This window comes from Podarcis melisellensis, assembly GCF_964234715.1.
Source record: "Podarcis melisellensis genome assembly, chromosome: 1".
NCBI classification, from domain to species: domain Eukaryota; kingdom Metazoa; phylum Chordata; class Lepidosauria; order Squamata; family Lacertidae; genus Podarcis; species Podarcis melisellensis.
In genome coordinates, this window is record NC_138528.1 from 122,013,679 (window position 1) to 122,037,372 (window position 23,694).

The 23,694-nt window shown below is 42.7% G+C and overlaps 1 protein-coding gene across 1 annotated transcript in view; it reads right to left on the reverse strand.

Annotated features, from left to right (window-relative positions):
* The window catches only part of DNAH7 (dynein axonemal heavy chain 7), a 153,138-nt gene that overhangs the window by 76,060 nt on the left and 53,384 nt on the right, over positions 1-23,694 (reverse strand). Inside the window, exons 21-34 of the mRNA XM_081886711.1 lie at positions 19,984-20,124; positions 17,965-18,177; positions 17,133-17,242; positions 15,255-15,423; positions 14,886-14,988; positions 14,666-14,793; positions 11,978-12,190; positions 10,736-10,834; positions 8,580-8,828; positions 7,537-7,686; positions 6,356-6,538; positions 3,893-4,069; positions 1,809-1,940; positions 303-527 (exon numbers count right to left, since the gene is read on the reverse strand). Of these exons, the coding sequence (XP_081742837.1) occupies positions 303-527; positions 1,809-1,940; positions 3,893-4,069; positions 6,356-6,538; positions 7,537-7,686; positions 8,580-8,828; positions 10,736-10,834; positions 11,978-12,190; positions 14,666-14,793; positions 14,886-14,988; positions 15,255-15,423; positions 17,133-17,242; positions 17,965-18,177; positions 19,984-20,124 (2,292 nt within the window). The remainder of the gene's footprint in view (positions 1-302; positions 528-1,808; positions 1,941-3,892; positions 4,070-6,355; positions 6,539-7,536; positions 7,687-8,579; positions 8,829-10,735; positions 10,835-11,977; positions 12,191-14,665; positions 14,794-14,885; positions 14,989-15,254; positions 15,424-17,132; positions 17,243-17,964; positions 18,178-19,983; positions 20,125-23,694) is intronic.

Consider the following 23,694-nt stretch of genomic DNA (forward strand, 5'->3'; position numbering starts at 1 on the left):
GTTTACCTTCCCGCCGGAGTGGTACCTATTTATCTACTTGCACTTTGACATGCTTTCGAACTGCTAGGTTGGCAGAAGCAGGGACCGAGCAACGGGAGCTCACTCGGTCGCAGAGATTCGAACCACCAACCTTCTGATCGGCAAGTCCTAGGCTCTGTGGTTTAACCCACAGTGCCACCCGCATCTGAAAGGAGTGTTCCATAATTCAACCAAGAATACTGATCTAACGTAGAGGTGATACTGGAAATGAATCTACCAATTAAACTCCAGGAAAAACCTCTATTGAAAACAAACACACTCACATCTTTGACAAAGCGGTACTCATAAATTGTTCCATCTTCTGGATAGGGGACAGTCAGTATTTTTGCGCGCATGTGCTCAAGACCACTCAGCAATTTATATTTCTCTCTCGTTTCGTCACTCATTGGCCCTTCCAGCAATTCCCGCACGATCTTGTCAAATTTCAGCCGGTCGCTCTCTTTACAGCTGGCTCCGACAGACCAGGTGAGAGAAAACACAAAAATGCTCTAGTGCAAAAGGAAGGGCGGAAGGTGTATTAATTAATTAACAATGAAACCCTATGCATGTTTACTCAGACGTAAGGCCCACTGTGTCCAATGGGGCCTACTCCATGGCTCCAATGGGGCTTATTACAATAAACAAGAGAGCAAAGAAGCACAGCCTAAAATGATAATTTTTTTTACTAAAGTGCAGGATTGAAAATGGCCTCAGCCCAGTATACCTGAAGGAGCATCTCCACCCCCATCGTTCAGACACTGAGATCCTCCTCCGAGGGTCTTCTGTTGGTTCCCTCAGTGCGGGAAGTGAAGTTACAGGGAACCAGGCAGAGGGCCTTCTCGGTAGTGGCGCCCGCCCTGTGGAACACCCTCCCTTCAGATGTCAAGGAGATAAAGAACTACATAACTTTTAGAAGACATCCGAAGGCAGCCCTGTATCGGGAAGTTTTTTAATGTTTGATATTTTATTATGTTTTATATATGCTGTAAGCCGCCCAGAGTGACTGGGGAAATCCAGCCAGATGGGCGGAGTATAAATAATGATATTATTATTATTATTATTATTATTATTATTATTATTATTATTATTATTATGCCTCTTAATGAGGGTGAAAGAGGAGCGCAGAAAATATGGTCTGAAGCTCAACATAAAAAAAAACTAAGATCATGGCCACTGGTCCTATCACATCCTGGCAAATAGAAGGGGAAGAAATGGAGGCAGTGAGAGATTTTACTTTCTTCGGTTCCATGATCACTGCAGATGGTGACAGCAGCCACGAAATTAAAAGACGCCTGCTTCTTGGGAGAAAAGCAATGACAAACCTAGACAGCATCTTAAAAAGCAGAGACATCCCCTTGCCAACAAAGGTCCGTATAGTTAAAGCTGTGGTTTCCCCAGTAGTTATGAATGGAAGTGAGAGCTGGACCATAAAGAAGGCTGATTTCAAAAGAACCAAGTTACCACGGTTTGGTAACACTTCCCAAAGCAGGAAGGGCTTTGGGAAGGTAGGGAGAGGCTTCTTGGACCAGTCAGAGAATCGCACCTCTTGCCCTAAGCTGGGCAGAAGCTTCCTGGACTTTGGGGAAGGAGGTGCCAGGGGAAATTTTAGGGGATTAACCTAGCCCCCTTATCCATTGACTACAAGCCACTGTAATGCACCCCTAAGTGATCTAAGTATGTTACCAATCCATGAATTGTAATGTGTCAGGTTTGCACCAACACTCTAAAGATCCATGGAGGCTAACTCAAACCAAATCTCTGATTCAATGCATTAACAAGATCCTGCCCACCTCAAGCCAAGAAAATATTTCACGGTCCGTAACAGTCTTAAGTTTCGCTTCATTTTGAAACTCATCCATGAGGCAGTCCATTAGATACATCAACGATCGCACCAAGTTGGTATCTGATGTAGGAGACAGTTCCTAGGAGGAGCAAAGGCATGTTCTCCATAGTACATGAGCTTAATTTAAAATGAGCCTGTTCCATCAGCCTTACCATCAAAAATTAAACAACGCCTAACTCTAAGCATTAAGGGATGCGGGTGGCGCTGTGGGTTAAACCACAGAGGCTAGGACTTGCCGATCAGAAGGTCGGCAGTTCGAATCCCCGCGACAGGGTGAGCTCCCGTTGCTCAGTCCCTACTCCTGCCAACCTAGCAGTTTGAAAGCACGTCAAAGTGCAAGTAGACAAATAGGTACCGCTCCGGCGGGAAAGTAAACGGCGTTTCCGTGTGCTGCTATGGTTCGCCAGAAGCAGCTTAGTCATACTGGCCACAAGACCCGGAAGCTGTACACCGGTTCCCTCAGCCAATAAAGCGAGATGAGCGCCGCTACGACTGGACCTAATGGTCAGGGGTCCCTTTACCTTTACCTAACTCTAAGCATTATGGGCACAAGAGATCAAAAAACAAAGCACTGTGTTATCCTTAAGACAAAATAAAAAAATAACCTCCAAACAAAAATAAAATAAAGAAATGCAAGCAATTTGTTATCCTCAGTCCTACTTCTTTAGATCTTTCTCTTATTGCATAGGGTATGAAATAGGATTGATAATAATAATAACTGCAATGCCAGCAACCGAATTGACTGAACTAAAGACCAATCTAATGCCACTGAAATGTTGACTGTGAATGCCGACACAAGAATAGGGACTGCAACTTTACACATCTCTACTCAGAAGTAAGAACAATTGATTAAGATGGGACCGAAGCTGAAAACTTTCTCCAGAATGCACGCTTTTATCGTAAAGTGCACACTTATGCATGCATCCTTTAAACAAAATACTCATTTTTGTGCACTGTGTCGTGAAATCCTATGCAATGTACAATCTGACTGGGAGTTGTGTTCCAGTCTACAAAGCAAGTTCAGGAACACAGAATTGAGGGCCTACCCACCCTTCCTCTTGTCATAGGTGTCAACTTACAGATTTGAAAATAAGGGACCAGCAGCCTTGAAAATAAGAGACCAGCAGCCTAGAAAATAAGGGACCAGCAGCCAAAATAAGGGACCTGCAGCCTTACCTGTTCCAGGCACTCCAGTCTTCCTGTCCTCCTGCAGCCTGGTCAAACTCATGCTGGTAGCTTCGAGAACACTGTCCAACCAACTTTGTAACCAGAGGTTCATCTGAATAGAATCTGAATCATATGCACCACAAGGCCTATGCAGCCTCAGCTTAAGATGGCTCCCCGGCCTGGCTTTGCACTGCAAAGTTTGCAGCAGCACGTGCAACAAAATGGCGTCCAGCATTCAAAAAACCCTTTAGCTTGCATTAACTAGCCACACACAAGGCATTCAAGCTCCACCCCCCAGTCATTCTTAGCCTTCTTATTGGGTGAGCAACACAGCCAAGCAACACAGTTGGAGCCTCCCTCCTCCCTGGCCGGCAGGGAGAGGAGCTGCTTCCTTTGAAATTTAAGGGACATCATTTAAGGGACATTTAAGGGACATCCATCAATAAGGGACAGCAGCGGGACATGGCGCTGGAATAAGGGACTGTCCCTTCAAAAAAGGGACACTTGACAGCTGTGCCTCTTTTTCCGCTGCTTTCCCCCAGGGAAAACTGCTCTTTAATGGTCAAACAGAGCAAAGGGCAATTCAGGTTTTCTCCAGATTGACGTTTGCTCCGATTTAGCACCAAGGAGCAGGATTTTCCTGGGAAAAGAGAGTGGCAAGGGGAAAACCACAGGACGAGCCCTGTCTCAGCCCACTGCAAAGAATGCACCAAACAATTTCCTCCCTCCCTTGGTTCTACACCTAAATATCCAAATTTTGAAGAGGGGGGGAGCTCTTGTGGCCATGATAAAAGCATTCATGCTTCTGTACTGACACACTCCAGGAAGGCAATTTCCATTTCATTAAATCCATGCTTAGCTCACCTTTGTACACTTTCTAATAAACTCAACAGAAAGCGGGACTATCCTGTCAAACAAGCCTGTTATAAACTCTTTATGTAGAGGTGTGACGGTGGGAGGCATCAGATGTAGCCAGGATAGCATCACGGGTCTCCAACCTAGCATTTGTGGCTCCATGTAGACCATGCCACATCTGGAAACCTGCAAAAAGAAGAATACCTTTACAGATCTTAAGGCTATAGATAACCTAACCTAATGGAATGCTTATATGTTCAGTAAACTTGTGGAAGCTGGCTCGGATAGTCTAGGTCTGACAGAACAAAATGATTCTCAACAATTATATAAATCACAAGTTGACGTATTACATGCCAACAATTTCAGATCTAACCAGTAGCAGTGACGCAAGTTCTAGTTTGTGTGTGTGTGTAAATCATAGCTTTCATTTTTTAAACTTCCTTTATTAAAGAAAGGAGGAGAGGGAGAGGGAACCGATTCCTAAAAACAAAAATAATTTTCTATTAAAAAACTGCAATTAAGAAAAGGCTTCATTCATTGTTCACTAATCCATTATACAAAATCATGGTTGTAGATACCAAATTAAAAAAAATAAAATCAAACAACAGTTTATAGGAAGACCGGCATTGCAACAAACAAAAATATATCTTTCCAAAAGTGGAAATCAAAATGGACAGGGGACTGGGGTAGAAACTACTTAAAAGAATGAAATCTAACAAGAACTTGGCATGCCGATTCCAAACACATTCGCTCACAAACGTCCCATTGATTTCAAGGGCATTAACTTCCACAAAAAAACATTTAGGAATTTTTTTTAAAAAAACAATACACTGAAAAAGTTTGCTATTGGCAGACTAATTGGATAATGATTGTGTTAGTTATCAAAGACCTGCACAAGCTGCCAGTTTGCTACCAGGCCAAGTTCAACATGTTCCTATTGATATATGCAGCCCTTAACAACTTGGGACCGGTTTACTTACCCCATACGTTCCTCTTTAACCTGAGAAACTTGCACTTACGGGTCCCACACAGTATTCCTTATGCATTTGTGAAGAGTTATTATTTTAGCACGGCAGCAGCACCTGTGTTTTGGAGCTCCTGCTTAATGACATTATTTTACACACCTGCTGAAAACCTTTCTGTTTCAGCAGGCTTTTCCAAATACAGTGGTACCTTGGTTCTCAAACAACTTGGAACCCAAACACTGCAAATCTGGAAGTAAGTGTTCTAGTTTGCGAACCTTTTTCAGAAGCCGGACATGCTCTGTTTTGAGTGTTATACTTCCGATTTAAGGTCTGTCTGTTTTTGCTATTTATTTTGCGTTTTTGTTTTTGCAGCTCTTTTGTGTTTTGTTTTTGTGACTGTGTGGAACCCAGATCAGCTACTGATTGGTTGATTGTATGACTGCGTTACATTGAGTATTGCTTTCATTTTATGGATCAATGGTCTCGTTAGATAGTAAAATCCATGTTAAATTGCTGTTTTAGGGGTTGTTTTCAAAAGTCTGGAACAGATTAATCCATTTTGCATTACTTCCTATGGGAAAGTGTGCCTTGGTTTTGGAACGCTTTGGTTTTGGAATGGACTTCCGGAACGGATTAAGTTGGAAAACCAAGGTACACTGTACAAGATTTGGTCACATCTCTTTTTCCATTTGTTATTGTGTTTCGTTGTGGTTTATTTATTTCTAACGTTTTAGATATAATTGTTTTTAAATTGTCCTGTGAAAAGGCAAAGGGGTTTTGGGAAATGATATATAATGAATTGAAAAGGATGTTTAAACTGATAATTCCTTTTTTAAAAAAAACCTGAAGCCTTTTTTTGCTAGGAAAAAGGTGTCTTGAAAAAGCTGACGAATTTATGCAACAACAGCAGCTATAACTTTCTATGACATAAATTGAAAGAAGAATTCCAACAAAGGAGGAATGGCCTATGAAACTGACAGATTATGCTGAAATGGTGAAATAAACTGCCAAACTAATAGGACATAATGACAAAGTGTTTAAGGAGGAATGGAAACCACTAATGGATTATCTATCAATTTATCACCAATATATGAAGTCGCAGGCAAGATTTGAAATATAAGCAGTGGGTTACTGAAAGATCTAACAATAACAGGGTTTAGATTTTTTTTAAAAAAGGTGTTATAAAACTGCTAATAAAAACAAACATCAGGAAAGGAGGGGTGGGAAGTCAAGAATTTTGTGCTGGAAAAAGAATTGTATATGCCAATAAATGTTTTGGAATATTTTGGGAGGTTGAATAAAAATTCTATAAAAATAATAATTGTCCTTAAATGTTTCGGTATGCTTTTATTTTATTTTTAGTGTTTTACTGTTTTTATCGCAGGTGAATTTGCCAGTGTAGATCAGGAAGTAAAGAAATGAGAAAGTTAATTTTTTTCCCCACCACTGTGGGCTTGTCACAATCCTAACGTCATCGAAAAGCAACCTTCCGACTGCGCCAACTTACAGTAGCAGGAGAAGCAACTTCCAGGTCCATTGGTTCAAAAATAAGGCTCATCTGTTGCGACATCTGAATGATCTCACCACTCATCAGACACAGCTTCTTGTTATCATCCAGCACGGTATTCATATTCTCAATCCACACAGCATCCACAGGCCCATCAAAAATAAGCCACTTCCTGTCAGGTGTCTGGGGGGAGGGAACAAAGTTTTAGTACAAATAATGTTAAGAATTGGTAAGGTGAGCAAAAAGACCTTAGAAGAGGTCTTCTTCTGTTTCTCCCACACAGGAGAGAATGTGCTGCAGCACATATCAGCATCTAAAAATGAAGAACTATTTTATTTAAATGCAGACAAGTGTAACCAATAATCAATAATAATAATACAGTGGATGCTCAGGTTGTGAACGTGATCCATGTTCCACGTTCGCAATCCGCAGTGTCCGCAACCCACAGCGCCGCGTCTGCACATGCGCAGGTCACGATTTGGCGCTTCTGCACAAGAGCCAAAACCCAGAAGTAACCCATTCTGGTATTTCTGGGTTCGGCGTGGTGCACAACCCAAAATCTCACAACCCGAAGCGTCTGTAACCCAAGGTATGACTGTAATAATAATAATTTATAATAATTTATTACTTATACCCCACCCATCTGGCCTCCCCAGCCACTCTGGACGGCTCCCAACAACATATTAAAAACACAATAAAACCTCAAACATTAAAAACTTCCCTAAACAGGGCTGCTTTCAGATGTCTTCTAAAAGTCAGAAAGTTGTTTATTTCCTTGACATCTGAAGGGAAGGCGTTCCACAGGGTGGGCGCCACTACCGAGAAGGCCCTCTGCCTCGTTCCCTGAAACCTCACTTCTCACAGTGAGGGAACCACCAGAAGGCCCTTGGTGCTGAATTTGTCAATTATGATGCCGGGGTTGGTGACAATTCTAACCCTTCCCTACCATATGACCACTGAAGCGGCACAAACCGCACAGAGGACCAGGGTCTTTTATGCCTTCAGGGCACAGTTTGGCTCCTCCTTTTATTCTAGACATTGTTTACATAGAATCGAAAGGGACCCAAGGGTCATCTAGTCCAACCCCCTGCAATGCAGGAATCTCAGCTACAGATGGCCATCTAACCTATGCTTTAAAACTATGCATATGCTGAAATATTTTAATCTTGTTGAATACTTACAGCTGAAGAGGCAAAGGCCCTAAAGCTCACAGCCAGAATGCCATCTGACCACTCGTGGGAGACGGGATCAAATTGTCCGTACAGCTGCCCCATAGTTATAGCTTTGGGGTTGATAACAGTGATCTGAACTTTATTTTCCTCCATCAGCCCCTGAGTACACATAGGGAATGGCATTTGATAAATCAGTGGTGCATTTAATTCATCAATACACATCTCTCTTATCCATACCTACATTTATATCTATTGTATGTGAATCTACATGTTACCTTTCAATATATCCAGATAGACGCACCTGCACACACACATATTTGCCCTATACAGGTGGATGGTTTGGCCATTCATGACAACATAGGAAAATGGAGGGGATTACGATCCTGCCTCCAACATGCGTGTGATGCTCTTCTTGGCCAGAAAACAATACAGTGGTACCTCGTTTTTTTAACGTCTCCATTGACGAACGTTTCAGTTTTCGAACGCCAAAAACCCGGAAGTAAATGCTTCAGTTTTCGAACACGCCTCAGAAGTCGAATGGCTTCCACTGAGGGTATATCTTATTTTTCTAAATTCTCTGTATTAAATTTGCAGGCCGCCCTTTGTGCCTCGGTTTTCAAACGTTTTGAAACTCAAACGGTCTTCCGGAACAGATTACGTTCGAAAACCGAGGTACCACTGTACTTTGTCAAGAAGTGTCAAGTCCTGCCACAGTGCCATTCCCTTCACAGCCTCCCCTTTCTCCTGCCAGAAATGGGAGCAGTGGGAGGAGGACTTGCTGGGAGGGGAGAAAATATCAAGTGCTCAAGGTATAGGCCTTCTCGCATGTAATGAACGAAAGGTGCTTATGAGCATCTCTTTTCATTCCTTGCAGCATCCTATCATTCTAGCTACTTAGGCAAATGCCATTAGCAGCAGAGTATGGACAGACAAGACAATTTTTCTGAAGGAAATGAAAGATCAGGCCGGATGTGAGAAAAAGTTGACAAGGTGACACAATATGTCACTTTGCTGTTTTTAGGACACAATGCCTTCTGGAAACATTTGTTTACTTTTTCACACAGGTCCCCTAAAGCAGCTGCCAAAACCCGATACGCAGATGTCTTTCCACCAAAGGGCTCTCCGACGATCATGAAACCATGCCGCACAATCATCATTTCAAAGATCTGCAAAATTTTCTCGGAAAAGAACGGTGTCATCTGTAAATTCATTTCTTCGCAGTTTATCTTGATGGCTTCTAGGATGTCATTGTAATCTGGTTTCGGCAACTTCACACCAGGAAACAAATCTGAAGTGATGCCCTGTCAAAAATGAATTACAAGGTATTTTAACCATGACTACAGCAAGCAGTCTCTGGGTCTTCTCTGAATTATCTCCTGTCCCCAAAAAAGGCCTTTTAAACTAGCAACGCAATCACATTTCTATAAAACATAGTGTCTATGTTTTATGTTCTATAAAACAGTGTCTCCGAAAAATTGTACACATCACCTGGGAAGACAGGTGAACTAATGCCAGTGTACTGGAAGAAGCAAAGATCACTAGTGTCAAAGTGATGATTCTTCAACATTAACTTTGTTGGACTGGTCATGTTGTGTAGATGCCTGATTATCGTCTCCCCAAAGCAACTAATCTATTCAGAACTTAAAAATGGAAAGCATAATGCCATTGTTCAACGTAAGAGGTTCAAAGACTCTCTCAAGGCAAATCTAACAAAATGTAGTATAAACACTGACAATTGGGAAACACTGGCCTGCGAGCGCTCCAATTGGAGAACAGCCTTTGAAGATGCTCAAACTCAGGACGAAAGGGAGAAACACACTAAGAGGAAGGCACGCTTGGCAAACCCTCACCGTGATCAACTCCTGCCCGGAAACCTATGTCCGCACTGTGGAAGGACGTGTGGATCCACAATTGGCTTCCACAGTCACTTACAGACTCATTGTTAAGACCATGTTCATGGGAGACAATCTTCCTCAACTACGAGTGATCGCCATAGAAGATAAAACATAGCTGTCAGTCAAAAGTCCCAGTAAAGTGTTATTTACTCCATGCAATGAGAACCGGGTGGTGGCCACACCTCTGCCCGGCCTGCCCACATGATGTCCACACACTGGGGAAATGTTTGCCATGAGTAAGCCTGCCAAACATGTCTAGGCTTGACCCTCACCCTGCGCACACACAACCAGTTCACAGGAAGTGAGTAAATGTGTTTGGCAAGCCCTACGGCAGCAGTCTTGCCAACCCATGGATATCATGGGAGACAGATTGGCAATGAGAGCAGGGTCAGTGCACATGGCCTTGCAGTCTTCTTCTCCATCAACCTAGCAGTTTGAAAGCACGTCAAAGTGCAAGTAGATAAATAGGTACCACTTCAGCAGGAAGGTAAATGGCGTTTCCGTGCGCTGCTCTGGTTCGCCAGAAGCGGCTTAGTCATGCTGGCCACATGACCCGGAAGCTGTACGGCGGCTCCCTCTGCCAATAAAGCGAGATGAGCGCTGCAACCCCAGAGTCGGCCACGACTGGACCTAATGGTCAGGGGTCACTTTACCTTACCATTCATGAATGTTTGGGCTCATGGCTTTTGTGATCAACATCCACATTTTCTCCACTGTAGCAAAAACATTTACTTCAGAGCTGCATCCTGGGCTTTTGTATGCAGATGGAACAGAATCATGATGCCTGCAAATAGCTGATGACACTTGCATGTGTGATGTTCCCATTCCCAAAGCTGGAGTTATACCAGCTATCTTGTCAGCTTTGCGGAATTTATTTCATTTTTTAATTACTATTATTATTGGAATAACTGCATTGTTCTTTGCACCTACTGAAATCTATAGTGCTTGTAGTTTTGGAGGAAAGAGGTAGAGCATAAATTCTGCATGTAGATGGTCCAATCCCCAAAATCTCCAGCTAGGACTGGGAGACCTGTCTCAATTTCTACACCTCTTAGAAATTATGGATGTTAAGTGGCATATAAATACCTAAAAATCAATAAGCATAATAAAACCTGGAGAACCGCCGTCAGTCATTGTAGACAATCATGTGCTGGATGGATCAATGATCTGACTTGCTTATGAGGTGTTTTCCTATGTTTCTAGATTTGTCTATAGCTTCAGGTTGCGATACACTCATAAATCTCATCCGTGTATAGGTTTTGGTATGTATCGCTTATCTCTTGATCTTGAATAATGTAATCAAAGACCCTTACGTCAAAAAGTGGTAGATCGTGGGATAAAAACTTCGGCAAATTTACATCTATAATGGATCTAAGCAGCAAAATTTCTTCATTTTCATCTGGATACTTCAGCTGCAAAAAAGGGACACAGTTAATTTGAGAGTCAAAATTTTCGTTTCAAATTTACCAGTAACATAAAATAAAATATATGTCAATGTTTTACACATTATCACCGTTTCCTCTACCTGTGCCCGATTTGCAGTTTTTAGGGGAACTGACAGGTTCCAGACAGATGTGAACAATCTAAACTTTCAGAGCAGCTTTATAACACAAAACTCTGATCTTATTATGCTGCCAGACAAAGTTCACATCTAAAGGTCTAGTGGGAAATGTTACTATGAGTTTTGGATTAAAACTCCGGCTGATTTCTTGCATGGTAGGATATGGGCAAACTGGATCAAAAATAAACATGCTTTCATTGAGAAAACAAGTGAACCTGCAAAGATCTTAGCAGCAATCTGTTGCAGAACCCATATTGTTCTAATAAATGTACATCAGTAGTCACTGGCCAGGTTTAGATAAACTTGGTCCAAGATTTAGTCACCTCCAGGATCTGTTCCTGGGTCATTATTCTGGCACCTTAGCGTATCTTGCACTAGATTTCCATGATTAAGATATGACAGAGAACTCTGGTTTAATTGTGCAGTGCTTAGATTATTGTACACTACTCAGCTGTTTGCATGGTTTATAAACCTCTCAAATAAATACAGTGGTACCTTGGTTCTTGAATGGCTTAATTGTCGAACAAATCAGAACAAAACACCGCAAACCCAGAAGTAAGTGTTCCAGTTTGTGAAGTTTTTTTAAAGTTGAACGTCCAATGCGGCTTCCGCTTGAGTGCAGGAAGCTCCTGCAACCAATCGGAAGCTGCACCTTGGTTTTCAAATGGTTTTGGGAGTCGAACAGACTCCCGGAACGGATTAAGTTCAAGAACCAAGATACCACTGTAAATGCAAATCAGGAATGAAGCACCAAAGAAGGACGTCACGTCCAACCTGACTTCTGGTACAAAACTAGAAGTTGCATCAGAGCCCCACTTTGTGGGAGCTGAGCCCCCACACAAAAAAAATTGTGGGCCCCCAGGGCAACAGTGGCAGCATATACACACAGAAGGCCCTATACTCAATTCAGCTCAAGTAAGAAGCACAGATTTTGCTTCCAGCGAAACACCAGATTCTAAATCAAGACTGTGAAAAAGGGGCACACGTTTCCCACCTTCAGATTTCCAGCTGCTGTGAGCACCGACTTCACGGCTCTCATTCCGTAATCATAGTGGTGCTGGGAAGACAACTGCTCCGAACACAGGCGATAGGTAGCTACAATTTTCACCGACAGAGGCCGAGCGGTAACAAACCCACAGGAGTACAGGACAATTTCAGCAATCATGGCGTAATCAGGTACCATCATTGCCACGGTTCGAAACAGGGCCTATTAAGCAAGGATTGGCAGGCAGGTTAACTGCAGAGCTCTATCACAGTCCCTCAACAGGTGGTCAGCTTCAGACTGGGATGGAAGGCTAAATTTCATTATCAGTATGCAAACCGTTCCCCAGATTGGTAAAGACAGTTCCTGTCCAAACAGCCCCCCAAAATAAAGGATACTAAATAAAACTGGGGGAGGTGGATCCTGAAAGCTTTCAAATACCTGGAGGGCACCACACTGGCATATATCCTATGATTATTATTTTGGGGGTATATGATGAGTTTACAGGAGCATATGAATCATTTTCTGTCATTTGTTCTGTCATTTGCCTTGATTTCCCATTCATTCAAAAACAAAACAAAACCCCAAATAGGCAGCCAGGGCCAGATTTAGGTTTGATGAGGCCCTAAGCTACTGAAAGTAATGGGGCCCTTTATATGTGCTGCTGTCCTTTGTCAACAACAAATTGTCACTGGTTTTTGTTTGTTTGTTTGTTTTGAATATATGCTATATGGTAATTTATGGACCTAAAAAGGTAAAGGACCCCTGACAGTTAAGTCCAGTCGCAGATGACTCTGTCGTTGCGGTGCTGATCTCGTTTTACAGGTTGAGGGAGCCGGCGTTTGCCCACAGACAGTTTTTCCGGGTCATGTGGCCAGAATGACTAAGCCGCTTCTGGCGCAATGGAACACCAAAACCAGAGCAGTGAACGGAAACGCCATTTACCTTCCCGCTGGAGCGGTACCTATTTATCTACTTGCACTGGTGTGCTTTCGAACTGCTAGGTTGGCAGGAGCTGGGACAGAGCAACGGGAGCTCAACCAGTCGCGGGGATTTGAACCGCTGACCTTCTGATCGGCAAGCCTAAGAGGCTCAGTGGTTTAGACCACAGCGCCACCTGCTGCCCCTTTATTGACCTAATAGGTATCTAAAGCCATTTTATTTATATTTTGGAGATGTACATCCAGTTTTTTTCTTTAATTTTTTTTGGGGGCCCCCAAGAGAGTGGGGCCGCAAGCTATAGCTTGTTTAGCTTATACATAAATCTGGCACTGCAGTCAGCATAGGCCACAGTCCTCTGAAACAATATGCCTCTTCCAGCCATGTGTTGGGAAGCAACCATTTAGAAGTCCAGAAGAAGAACCTAAGGAAGGATCAAAGGGACCACACAGAGCTCTGAGATAGCAATTGCAGGATGCCCCCATGTGGCAGCGACAATAGCAGCTGCTGTCCTTCCCTCTAGCTGGTACAATTTCGGCCAGCGCCTGCTTCCTGAGATACAGCTTCATCACCACCACTGCAGCTGACGTCCCTCTGCTCACTCAGTGATAACACTTTTATGCTTCACATTGTGAATGAGTTACCTCCTAGTGGCGCAGCAATAAAACTGCTAGCACATTTGCAAAGCTAAGCAGGGTCTGGTATGGTTTCAAATTGGATAGGGAACTGCACGTTGAGATTCCTGCATCGCAGTGGGTTAGACAAGATGATCCTCGGGATCCCTTCCAAGTCTACAATTCTATTGTTCTTTCATGAAACAATTTGAAAAGGGCAAAAGGGGCGCCTACAGAAGCCTGTCCCTCAATGTTAGCTGGGGCTTACTCATTCATTCAGCCTTTATTGACATAATTAGACAATAAAATCATTAAATACCATCCATAAAATATTGGTAATCCAGACATTAAAGGTAAAGGTAAAGGGTCCAGATTCAAACCGCTGACCTTCTGATTGGCAAGTCCTAGGCTCTGTGGTTTAACCCACAGCGCCACCCGCATCCCAATCCAGACATACTAAACACTTAAAAGCCACAATAGTAAAGGTAAAGGGACCCCTGACCATTAGGTCCAGTCATGGCAGACTCTGGGGTTGCGGCACTCATCTCGCTTTATTTGCCAAGGGAGTCGGCGTACAGCTTCCGGGTCATGTGGCCAGCATGACTAAGCTGCTTCTGGCAAACCAGAACAGCACATGGAAACGCCATTTACCTTCCCACCAAAGCGGTACCTATTTATCTACTTGCACTTTGACGTGCTTTCGAACTGCTAGGTTGGCAGGAGCAGGGACCGAACAACGGGAGCTCACCCCGTCGCGGGGATTTGAACCGCCGACCTTCTGATCGGCAAGTCCTAGGCTCTGTGGTTTAACCCACAGCACCACCCGCATCCCAAAAGCCACAATGGCCACCATTAAGTAAAATTAAGTAGTTTTAAATTTGACTTTAAAGATCTCAGATAAATATACTGAGACCATCTCAGTAGTTTCAGGAATACCATTCCTCAGCAGATATCACATTACAATTCTTTCCAAGTAGATAATTTAAGGTTCAAAGGAGTTGCCAGTGGGTCTCTCTGAAGAGTGTGGAAGAGAGGGCCGTCCAAAATTATGTGATATATGTTGTACCTGATGCATTAAAACCACAAGTCTATTCTGGAAGGGTGGTTTTCTTGGAACCTAGTGAGCTCGTGCTACTGCTACCGGTACCTTAAGGTTGTCTGGAAGTTCTGATCGCCCAGCATAGCCAGGATTCATGGTTATGAAGACGGCACATGTGGGGTTAAGTTTCAGCTCAGTGCCTTCAAACACCAGCAAGTCACAGCCAGAGTTGATGCCTACGGACAGAGAGAAATAGGCATCATTTTAATTGCAGCTGGAATGGGTTTTATCTTAACGCGGCAGAGATAACGAAACAAAAAAAGAGTACCTCTCTGGATAGTAAGAATTTGCTGAGCCACAACAGAAAGTACTTCCAAGTCAATTCTGTTGAATTCATCGAAGCAGGCCCAGGCTCCGCAGGAAAGCAAACCCTAGAGAGGGACAAAAAATAAAATGTAAAAAATTCATGGTTCAGGTCCAGTACGTATCTATTTTCAGTTTAAAAAATAATGAGGAACTCCCTTGGGAAGAAAGCAGTAGGTGTTTCATTCATTCTCGTCTGATTCTTTAGAACTTGTTCAAACACAAATACCGGTATTTGTACAAAGAACCCATGCTTCCTACGAGAGCATGTCTGTCGTTGCCATTAAAATGCTTTGGTTCTTAATGCTAAATGTTTGCCGATATTCATTTGCACCTTAAAGAATTTCCCCAGAGCGAGGTAATCCAGTCCATCTGAGCAATTGAAAACCACACATTGTTTGGCGACAGCCTTTGCCAAGTCCTTTGTCGTCTCGGTTTTGCCAGTTCCTGCAGGGCCTTCAGGGGCACCGCCAAGGTGAAGGTGGAGGGCACCAAATAGAGTTCTGAAATTAGAGGGGGGAAGGATTTTTTTTATATAAAAAAAGGCACAAGTTACAGGCACAAGTCTGTCACATTATTTCTGGTTTTTATTTTATTTTTTGTGTGTATAATTTTTATTAGGTTTTCTATCTTACTATTAGAATTTGTATTAGAATTTGTAGAATTAGTATTTGACATTAAACAACCTTAAAATGTCAAGGACTTCCCTTCTTCTCTTTCCATGGTTCAGTTTGCATATCATAAATCCCTGCATATTTTACATAAACTAAACCATTAAGTTTTCCATTATTACATCCATCAAAACTTGTTTACACTGTTGAATTTATCTTAATGCTGCCAATGTTTTCAAGTGTACACAGTTTCCCTCCATATAGTCAATAAACATTTTCCAATCTTCTTTAAATGTCCTTCTTGTTCTCTTATTTTATATTCAGGTAGGTAGCTGTGTTGGTCTGATGCAGTCAAAATAAATCAAAAACTTTGTCCAGTAGTACCTTAGAGACCAACTGAGGCGCTACTGGACAATTTTCTTATTTTATATGTTAGGTTGGCAAGCTGCACATATTCCATCAGTTTTAAGTTGCCGTTTTTCTTTAATTTTGGGTCTAACAAAACACAGGCCACAGTAGTAGCATACATTAATAGCCTTTTTTGACATCTGAATTATCCCCAACAAAAAGGACTTTGGTCTTTCCCTTCAAAGAATAACATGCTGTAAACTTCAGATTGTTCTTCCAAAGTTTCCCCCAAAGATTGAAATCTATGTTATATCCTATATCTATTGCCCAATGTGTCATAAGAGGCTTTGTCAAGCTCATATTTTGTTTCCCAATCTAATAACAGATTGTGCATTTTAGATAAAAGTTTTTCTTTGTTTTGTAGAAGTCCCTTTTCAAATTATGAGCTTTGGTCCGAAAAACCACACATTATTTCTGGTTTTTATATCAGGTCCTAAACATTTATGCCAGAATATATGTGTATTTTGCCAAAATATACCCTGGGCCAGTGCAGAGAAAGCTTTGCCACGTTGATCTGTGTTCTGGTAAACTTCCTGTTTGAATTACTCTAAGGCATTCTGAGTGAGGCCACCCTGGACTCACTGTTGAGTGGCACAGCCAGTTGGCATCATATAACACAAGTGCGGAAGAAGCTGGACTGGTTGCCTATACACTTCCATTCCCAATTCAAGCTTGGGTGTAGAAGGCTACACTGACATATAAAACCCTGAAAGACTTGGGGACAGAACTACCAAAAACTGTATAGAAACTTATCCATGTACACTACTACAGCCGCATTGAGGCAGTAATTGATGCAAAAGGGGCCCAAACCAAGTACTGAGTACATGTGCATGCTTCTACTTCTCAGAGGTCCAATATTGCTCTATTTGCAGCCCTTGTTTTGCTGATTTCATTTAATATTCTAATTTTCTGAGATTGTTAATTTGGGGCTTTCATCAGCTGTACGCCATGAACATCACAATTATAACAAATAAAGGCTTGAGAAATCTCGCTTTGCATGTCATGAGTCTATCTCATATATTAGTTTCACCTTTTAAGTTGAATTACTGAAATAAATGAACTTTTCCACGATATTCTAATTTTCCGAGTTTCACCTGTATGTTGGTATTTTTGTTCTCAACTGCCCAGGGCCGAAAAACGGCAGATTAATAAACGTAAGTGAATAAATAAATATTACCCAAACTGTTTTTTACCTGTAGCATCTATCTGTTAATGGGGTAATAACCAGCCTAGGGGTATTGCCGAGATATTCGTATCCATACCGCAAACCGGCATTGATCATCTTTGTTTGCAGATGCCCCTCCTATGCGGAAAACAACAACCATGAAATGCATGGAATAAGCAGGGGGGCGGTGGAGAAATCACATACAGACCACAATTTCTTTCTAGTTCATCGACTCCAATGTAGCTCACGAGGGGGGAGATTGGGGGAATCGCTCGATCTAGCAGGTTGTACAGAGGGAAAGCGGGACATTGCATTCCACCCAATGCGATTGATTACTATAGTAAGATAGTCGCAGTTATAGGGCACCATGTGCTAATAAATGGGATATCTTATATACGTGTCCTGCTAGCTTTTAGCCAGTTCAAATCTGCTTGGCCCTTGGCTGAGGAAATTAATGCAGGCTCAAAACACTACCATTCTGACAAAATCAGATCAAGGCCACTCAGTTCAAAAGTATATACGCTACTCCTTTTTCTTCCCCTTTCAAAAATAGTAATATAAAATCTGGACTTCTAAAACAATGTGGCCTTTGACTGAATAAGTTTTATATGTGCACCTATTGCAAATTCAAAAGGTGTGCAAGGTGATTGGGGGAAATAATTTTAATTACAAACCATATATGTATACGTATTAGACCTCTTAACTCTCAGTCTATAGGATGACAGGCGAGAGATATCTTTTATCGCCAGCAAAAAAATTCTCGTATTCGTGCATTAATCACTCTGTGTCAGCAAGTTAGCCCAAACAGGGAAACTGCAAACAGAAATCATCTCCTAACGTGATTTAAGGGCTTCACTTACCTCCCAGTAGTACCTAAGCTGGCTCAGCCATTCGAAGTCGGTCTCGTCATTGACATGTTTGCTTACTAGACTTGCCAGAACATCCCGAGCATGAACATCGAGCACGACGAGTGCTCCGAGAGTTACTCGATTCTGCTTTGATAACGTTCCTCGCACCAGTGTGACAATGCCATCAATCTGCCCGTTGCACTGTTCCAGGTACTTTTCAAGTGCCTGAGCGAGGTTTGGGGAGGGGGAAGGGATCAGACGTAAACAAATTACCATATTTTTCTGTGTATAAGACTATGTTTTCCCCCAATTTTTTTTAAGTTTAAAATTGGGGGTCGTCTTATACATAATGTTTAAAATGTTTCGTTCTTAATTTTGGGCTCAAAAAAATAGGGGTCGTCTTATACATGGGAGCGTTTTATAGACGGAAAAATAACGGTACATGCTTAAACATCATCACATCAGCAGAAATGTACAGAGCTCCCCCACCCCCAATACTGCTTCTTTTAAAACTGGCTTCTGGGTTTTCATAAGTTCATGTCTGGAAAACCCGTAGACTGTCTCGCCAGAGTGGTGCATGCTCTAGTTATCTCCCACTTGAACTACTACAATGTGGGGCTACCTTTGAAGGTGACCCAGAAACTGCAATTAATCCAGGATGCGGCATCTAGACTGGTGACTGGGAGTGTACGCCGGGGCTATATAACACTGGTCCTGAAAGACCTACATTGGTTCCCAGTACATTTCCAAGCACAATTCAAAGTCTTGCTGCTGACCTTTAAAGCCCTAAACGGCCTCGGTCTGGTATTCCTGAAGGAGTACATCCAACCCCATCATTCAGCTCCGAGGGCCTTCTGTTGGTTCCCTCACTGCAATAAGTGAGGTTACAGGGAACCAGACAGAGGGCCTTCTCGGTGGTGGCGCCCACCCTGTGGAACACCCTCCCATCAGATGTCAAGGAAATAAACAACTATCTGACTTTCCAGGCAGCCCTGTTTAGGGAAGTTTTTAATGTTTGATGTTCTATTGTGTTTTTAATATTCTGTTGGGAGCTGCCTAGAGTGGGTGGGGAGGCCTGGCCAGATGGGTGAGGTATAAGTAATAAAGTAGCAGTAGTAATTTGCAGTGTGTGCAAGGGAGAATAACAGACATTCTCGTCTGTTGCCAGGAGTGCCCCCTTTGCATTATGAGAACTCCATTCAAAGGCCCTGAGATTCAGCCCCTTCCTTGTGCTTGAAGTATAAAACAACTTCAAAACAATTTAGGAAGCTGGATTAGATCATCCTTGTGGTTCCTTCCAACTCTACAATTCTATTATCCCTCAGGTTCAAACATTTTCCGGCGGGCGGGGGGGGATAATGGCAGAGCTTTGTATCTATAACACAATCTCAGGGTGATGCAGTTTTTAAAATGAAGTACTGCATATTTGCATGCTACTGTAAAAACAGTTTGGGAATGAGAGAGCCAGCTTTGTTGGTACTGAAATAGACAAATTGATCACTGGGGATTTCTCTTGGTTTTTCGTTTTTTTTTAAACCACATTTTGACATTATTATTTTTGTTTGACATTATTATTTTGTTTGGCTTTTTTGTCTGCACAAAAAATCATCGGAGTTTTAATCACATTTCTCCTAATATAAATTTTATAGATGCATTTTTGACTAATGATATACACATCTTTGCAAGCAATTTCCCATAACATAATGCATTTTGTATGTTCTCTGCTGAATTATTATGAACGTGTCCCCCTAATTTACACATTTCTGTATGCATTATTTGGTAGAAAAGCTGCATTCTAACGTTCAGAGAAGTGCGGATTTCGGCTTTCAGTGGAGAGCTGCTTTTCAGTTCCTGTATTGTCCTAGGTAGTGCAAATTAGGTAGGCTTGCATTAAAATACGAGTCAAAGCGAATTTCTCTTGCATCCCTATTTCCCACAAGGCAGTGGAGTTTTCCTTCTCCTAGACAAGCTACCTTCTCAGGCTGGTGAGCCACATTTTCCCAGATGATGTGGTTAAAAATATATGCTTACCTGCTGGCCATTTTTAATAGCTGTTTGGACCTCCAAGGTCCAGAAAGTCTGGGATACACACAGAACTGTTTGTCCAGGCCAATCCCTTACCCAGTTTATACGGAGAGATTTTGGGTAGGCTTCTATCGCAAAACCAATCACCTGAAGGTAAGGAAATGTGTCAGAGAAAAACCAAGTGGATATGAAAGGAAAGCCCAGATTTACAACTACAGGGAAGAAAGCAATGCTAAAATTCTCGCAGCCTAATCTCTGCCACACAGGGTTATTACCTTGGCACTCCATAATGCCTAAATTGCATCAACCCCATCGTTCAGCCCGGACACTGAGATCCAGCACCGAGGGCCTTCTGGTGGTTCCTTCATTGCAAGAAGTGAGGTTACAGGGAACCAGACAGAGGGCCTTCTCGGTAGTGGCGCCCACCCTGTGGAACGCCCTCCCTTCAGATGTGAAAGAAATAAGCAGCTATCTTCTTTTTAAAAGGCATCTGAAGGCAGCCCTGTTTAGGGAAGTTTTTAATATTTAATGCTGTGTTGTTTTTAACACTTGATTGGAAGCCGCCCAGAGTGGCTGGGGAAACTCAGCCAAATGGGCGGAGTATAAATAATAAATTATTATTATTATTATTATTATTATTATTATTATTATTATTATTATTCCTCCCTTCAGCTCAAGCAAGCATCTGAACCAGACCAACATCTTACAAAATGCAAACATGGCGTCCCTTTGCAGATTGCCCATGGTTCTGAGCACCTGAATTTAAGAAGATTGCTCTCCCTTCACTCTGAGAGGAACAAATCAACTTCCACCTCTAAGTGCACTGGAAGGATTGTTTGGAAGCCTGTTCTAGCCTTGATTGTACACAAAAGGAGTGCAATCACGTGTTTAAAGATTAGCACGTTCAACGACGCTTTTCAGTCTAAGCATTGAGCCACGAGAATTGGAGTAAAGTGCCCTATAAAAACTACAATAGGAAAGGAAGGCACGAAGGATGCCGAAAACAGACTAAGAGAGCAAATGAAGTGAGCTTCATCAAAAACAGATTCAGAAAAGAAAGCTGCCAATTGACTATTTTTAATCAGGCTGTATTCATCCTGTGGCATGCTGTCAGCAAACCCCACAGAAATTGTCTTTCATTTGCTATTCTTGCTGCGGCTCCAATAAAACTTTGTTAGCACTGTAGTTTTTGTTTTGTTTCCTTCACTGTTAACCAATTCATGGGAAATACTACTGGGCTGTAAATTTGTCAGGGGGAGCCACAACACTTGTGCTCTGATTATCACATACTAGCTGGATGCATTGATTCAGACTGAACAACTTCCCCTTCTCCTTTAAATGGATAGAGCAAATTTTGCACTGTGTATTTCTTCCAAGAGGCCTCCTGAAGTCTCTGTTTATGGATCCCTGATTGCCCACAGAGGCCTTGAGCCAGCATAACATAGGGGCTCCTTGAGTCCTCTGCTACACCACACCAACAGCCTCCACTGAGTGCAACAGTCCAATTCACATGCATGTAGAGGTGAAACTCAGAAAATTAGAATATCGTGGAAAAATTCATTTATTTCAGTAATTCAACTTAAAAGGTGAAACTAATATATGAGATACTCATGACATGCAAAGTGAGATATCTCAAGCCTTTATTTGTTAGAATTGTGATGATCATGGCATACAGCTGATGAAAACCCCAAATTAACAATATCAGAAAATTAGAATATTAAATGAAATCAGCAAAACAAGGACTGCAAATAGAGCAATATTGGACCTCTGAGAAGTAGAAGCATGCACATGTACTCAGTACTTGGTTTGGGCCCCTTTTGCATCAATTACTGCCTCAATGCGACATGGCATGGATGCTATCAGCCTGTGGCACTGCTGAGGTGTTATGGAAGACCAGGAAGCTTCAATAGCAGCCTTCAGCTCTTCTGCATTGCTCGGTCTCATGTCTCTCATTTTTCTCTTGGCAATGCCCCATAGATTCTCTATGGGATTCAGGTCAGGCGAGTTTGCTGGCCAATCAAGCACAGTAATCCCATGGGCACTGAACCAGGTTTTGGTACTGATGGCAGTGTGGGCAGGTGCCAAAGTCCTGCTGGAAAATGAAATCAGCATCCCCATAAAGCTCGTCTGCGGAAGGAAGCATGAAGTGCTCCAAAATCTCCTGGTAGATGGCTGTGTTGACCCTGGACTTAATCAAACACAGTGGACCAACACCAGCTGATGACATGGCTCCCCAAATCTATTTTCTGATGAGAGCAGCTTTTGCATCTCATTTGGAAACCGAGGACCCAGAGTCTGGAGGAAGAATGGAGAGGCACAGAATGCCAGATGCTTGAAGTCCAATGTGAAGTTTCCACAGTCTGTGTTGATTTGGGGAGCCATGTCATGAGTCTATCTCATATATTAGTTTCACCTTTTAAGTTGAATTACTGAAATAATGAACTTTTCCACGATATTCTAATTTTCTGAGTTTCACCTGTACATATTTTCAAACACTTAAAACAGCTGCTGCTATTGGGCCAGATAATTAACAGACATAGGCACCAACTCTATGGGGCTGCGGAAATCTCAGCCCCCCCCAAGTATGTGGGGATGGGGCTGAGCACGCCCCCCCATCTTGAGGGGCCCTGCCAGGTCTCCCTGCGGCAGGGGCAGGGTACACGGACTCATCCCGACATGCGTGGCGTCACACATGTGTGTCGCACAAGTGGCATCACACACACACAACGAGCCCCCTCCCCCAATATCAGGCAGAACTCAGCCCCTCTGCTAGCAGAAAGGGTTCAGTCTGTAATATTTATGATCTAAGAATCCAGAAAAACATCTGGGCAAATGGTAGTTGGACTAGATTACCCTCATGGTCCCTTCCAACCCTACAATTCTATGACTCTATGACAAGCAAACGACATACAGCGGTACCTTGGTTCTCGAACTTAATCCGTTCCAGAAGTCCGTTCGACTTCCAAAACGTTCGGAAACCAAAGCTGCTGCAGCCAATCAGAAGCCGCGGAAGCCCCGTCGGACATTCGGCTTCCAAAAGAACATTCAGAAACCAGAATGCTCACTTCTGAGTTTCGATCGCTTGGGAGCCAAAATGTTCAAGAACTAGGCTGTTTGAAAACCAAGGTGCGACTGCATCAGTGTATCACAGTGTTCAGCTGGTGATATACAGTGGTACCTCAGGTTACATATGCTTCAGGTTACAGACTCCGCTAACCCAGAAATATTACCTCGGGTTAAGAACTTTGCTTCAGGATGAGAACAAAAATCGTGCTCCAGCAGCATGGCAGCAGCAGGAGGCCCCATTAGCTAAAGTGGTGCTTCAGCTTAAGAACAGTTTCAGGTTAAGAACAGACCTCCAGAATGAATTAAGTTCTTAACCTGAGGTATCACTTTATCACAATACTGAAAACCAGATATCGCACGGCCCCACTTGTGGGGAGCGTGTCAGGACCAGGAAAAGAGGAGAAACACCAGCCATGGTTTAGTTCTCCCTTCTTTCCCTTCTGTGTTTGTATTTTTTTGCTCCGTTGCTACTATAAAAATGAGGGATGTTTCTGCTGTAGGTGTTTGTGGGCAAAGATTCACACCTCTCAGGATGAGAGTCCGGAGGGACTGAGGAGTTGGTGAAAGGTTTCAAGATGCTCAACAGCCACAGAGTTGGCACAGAGTAGAGGCCTCTTTGGTGTGAGAGACAGAGAGGGAATGAGTGAGCTG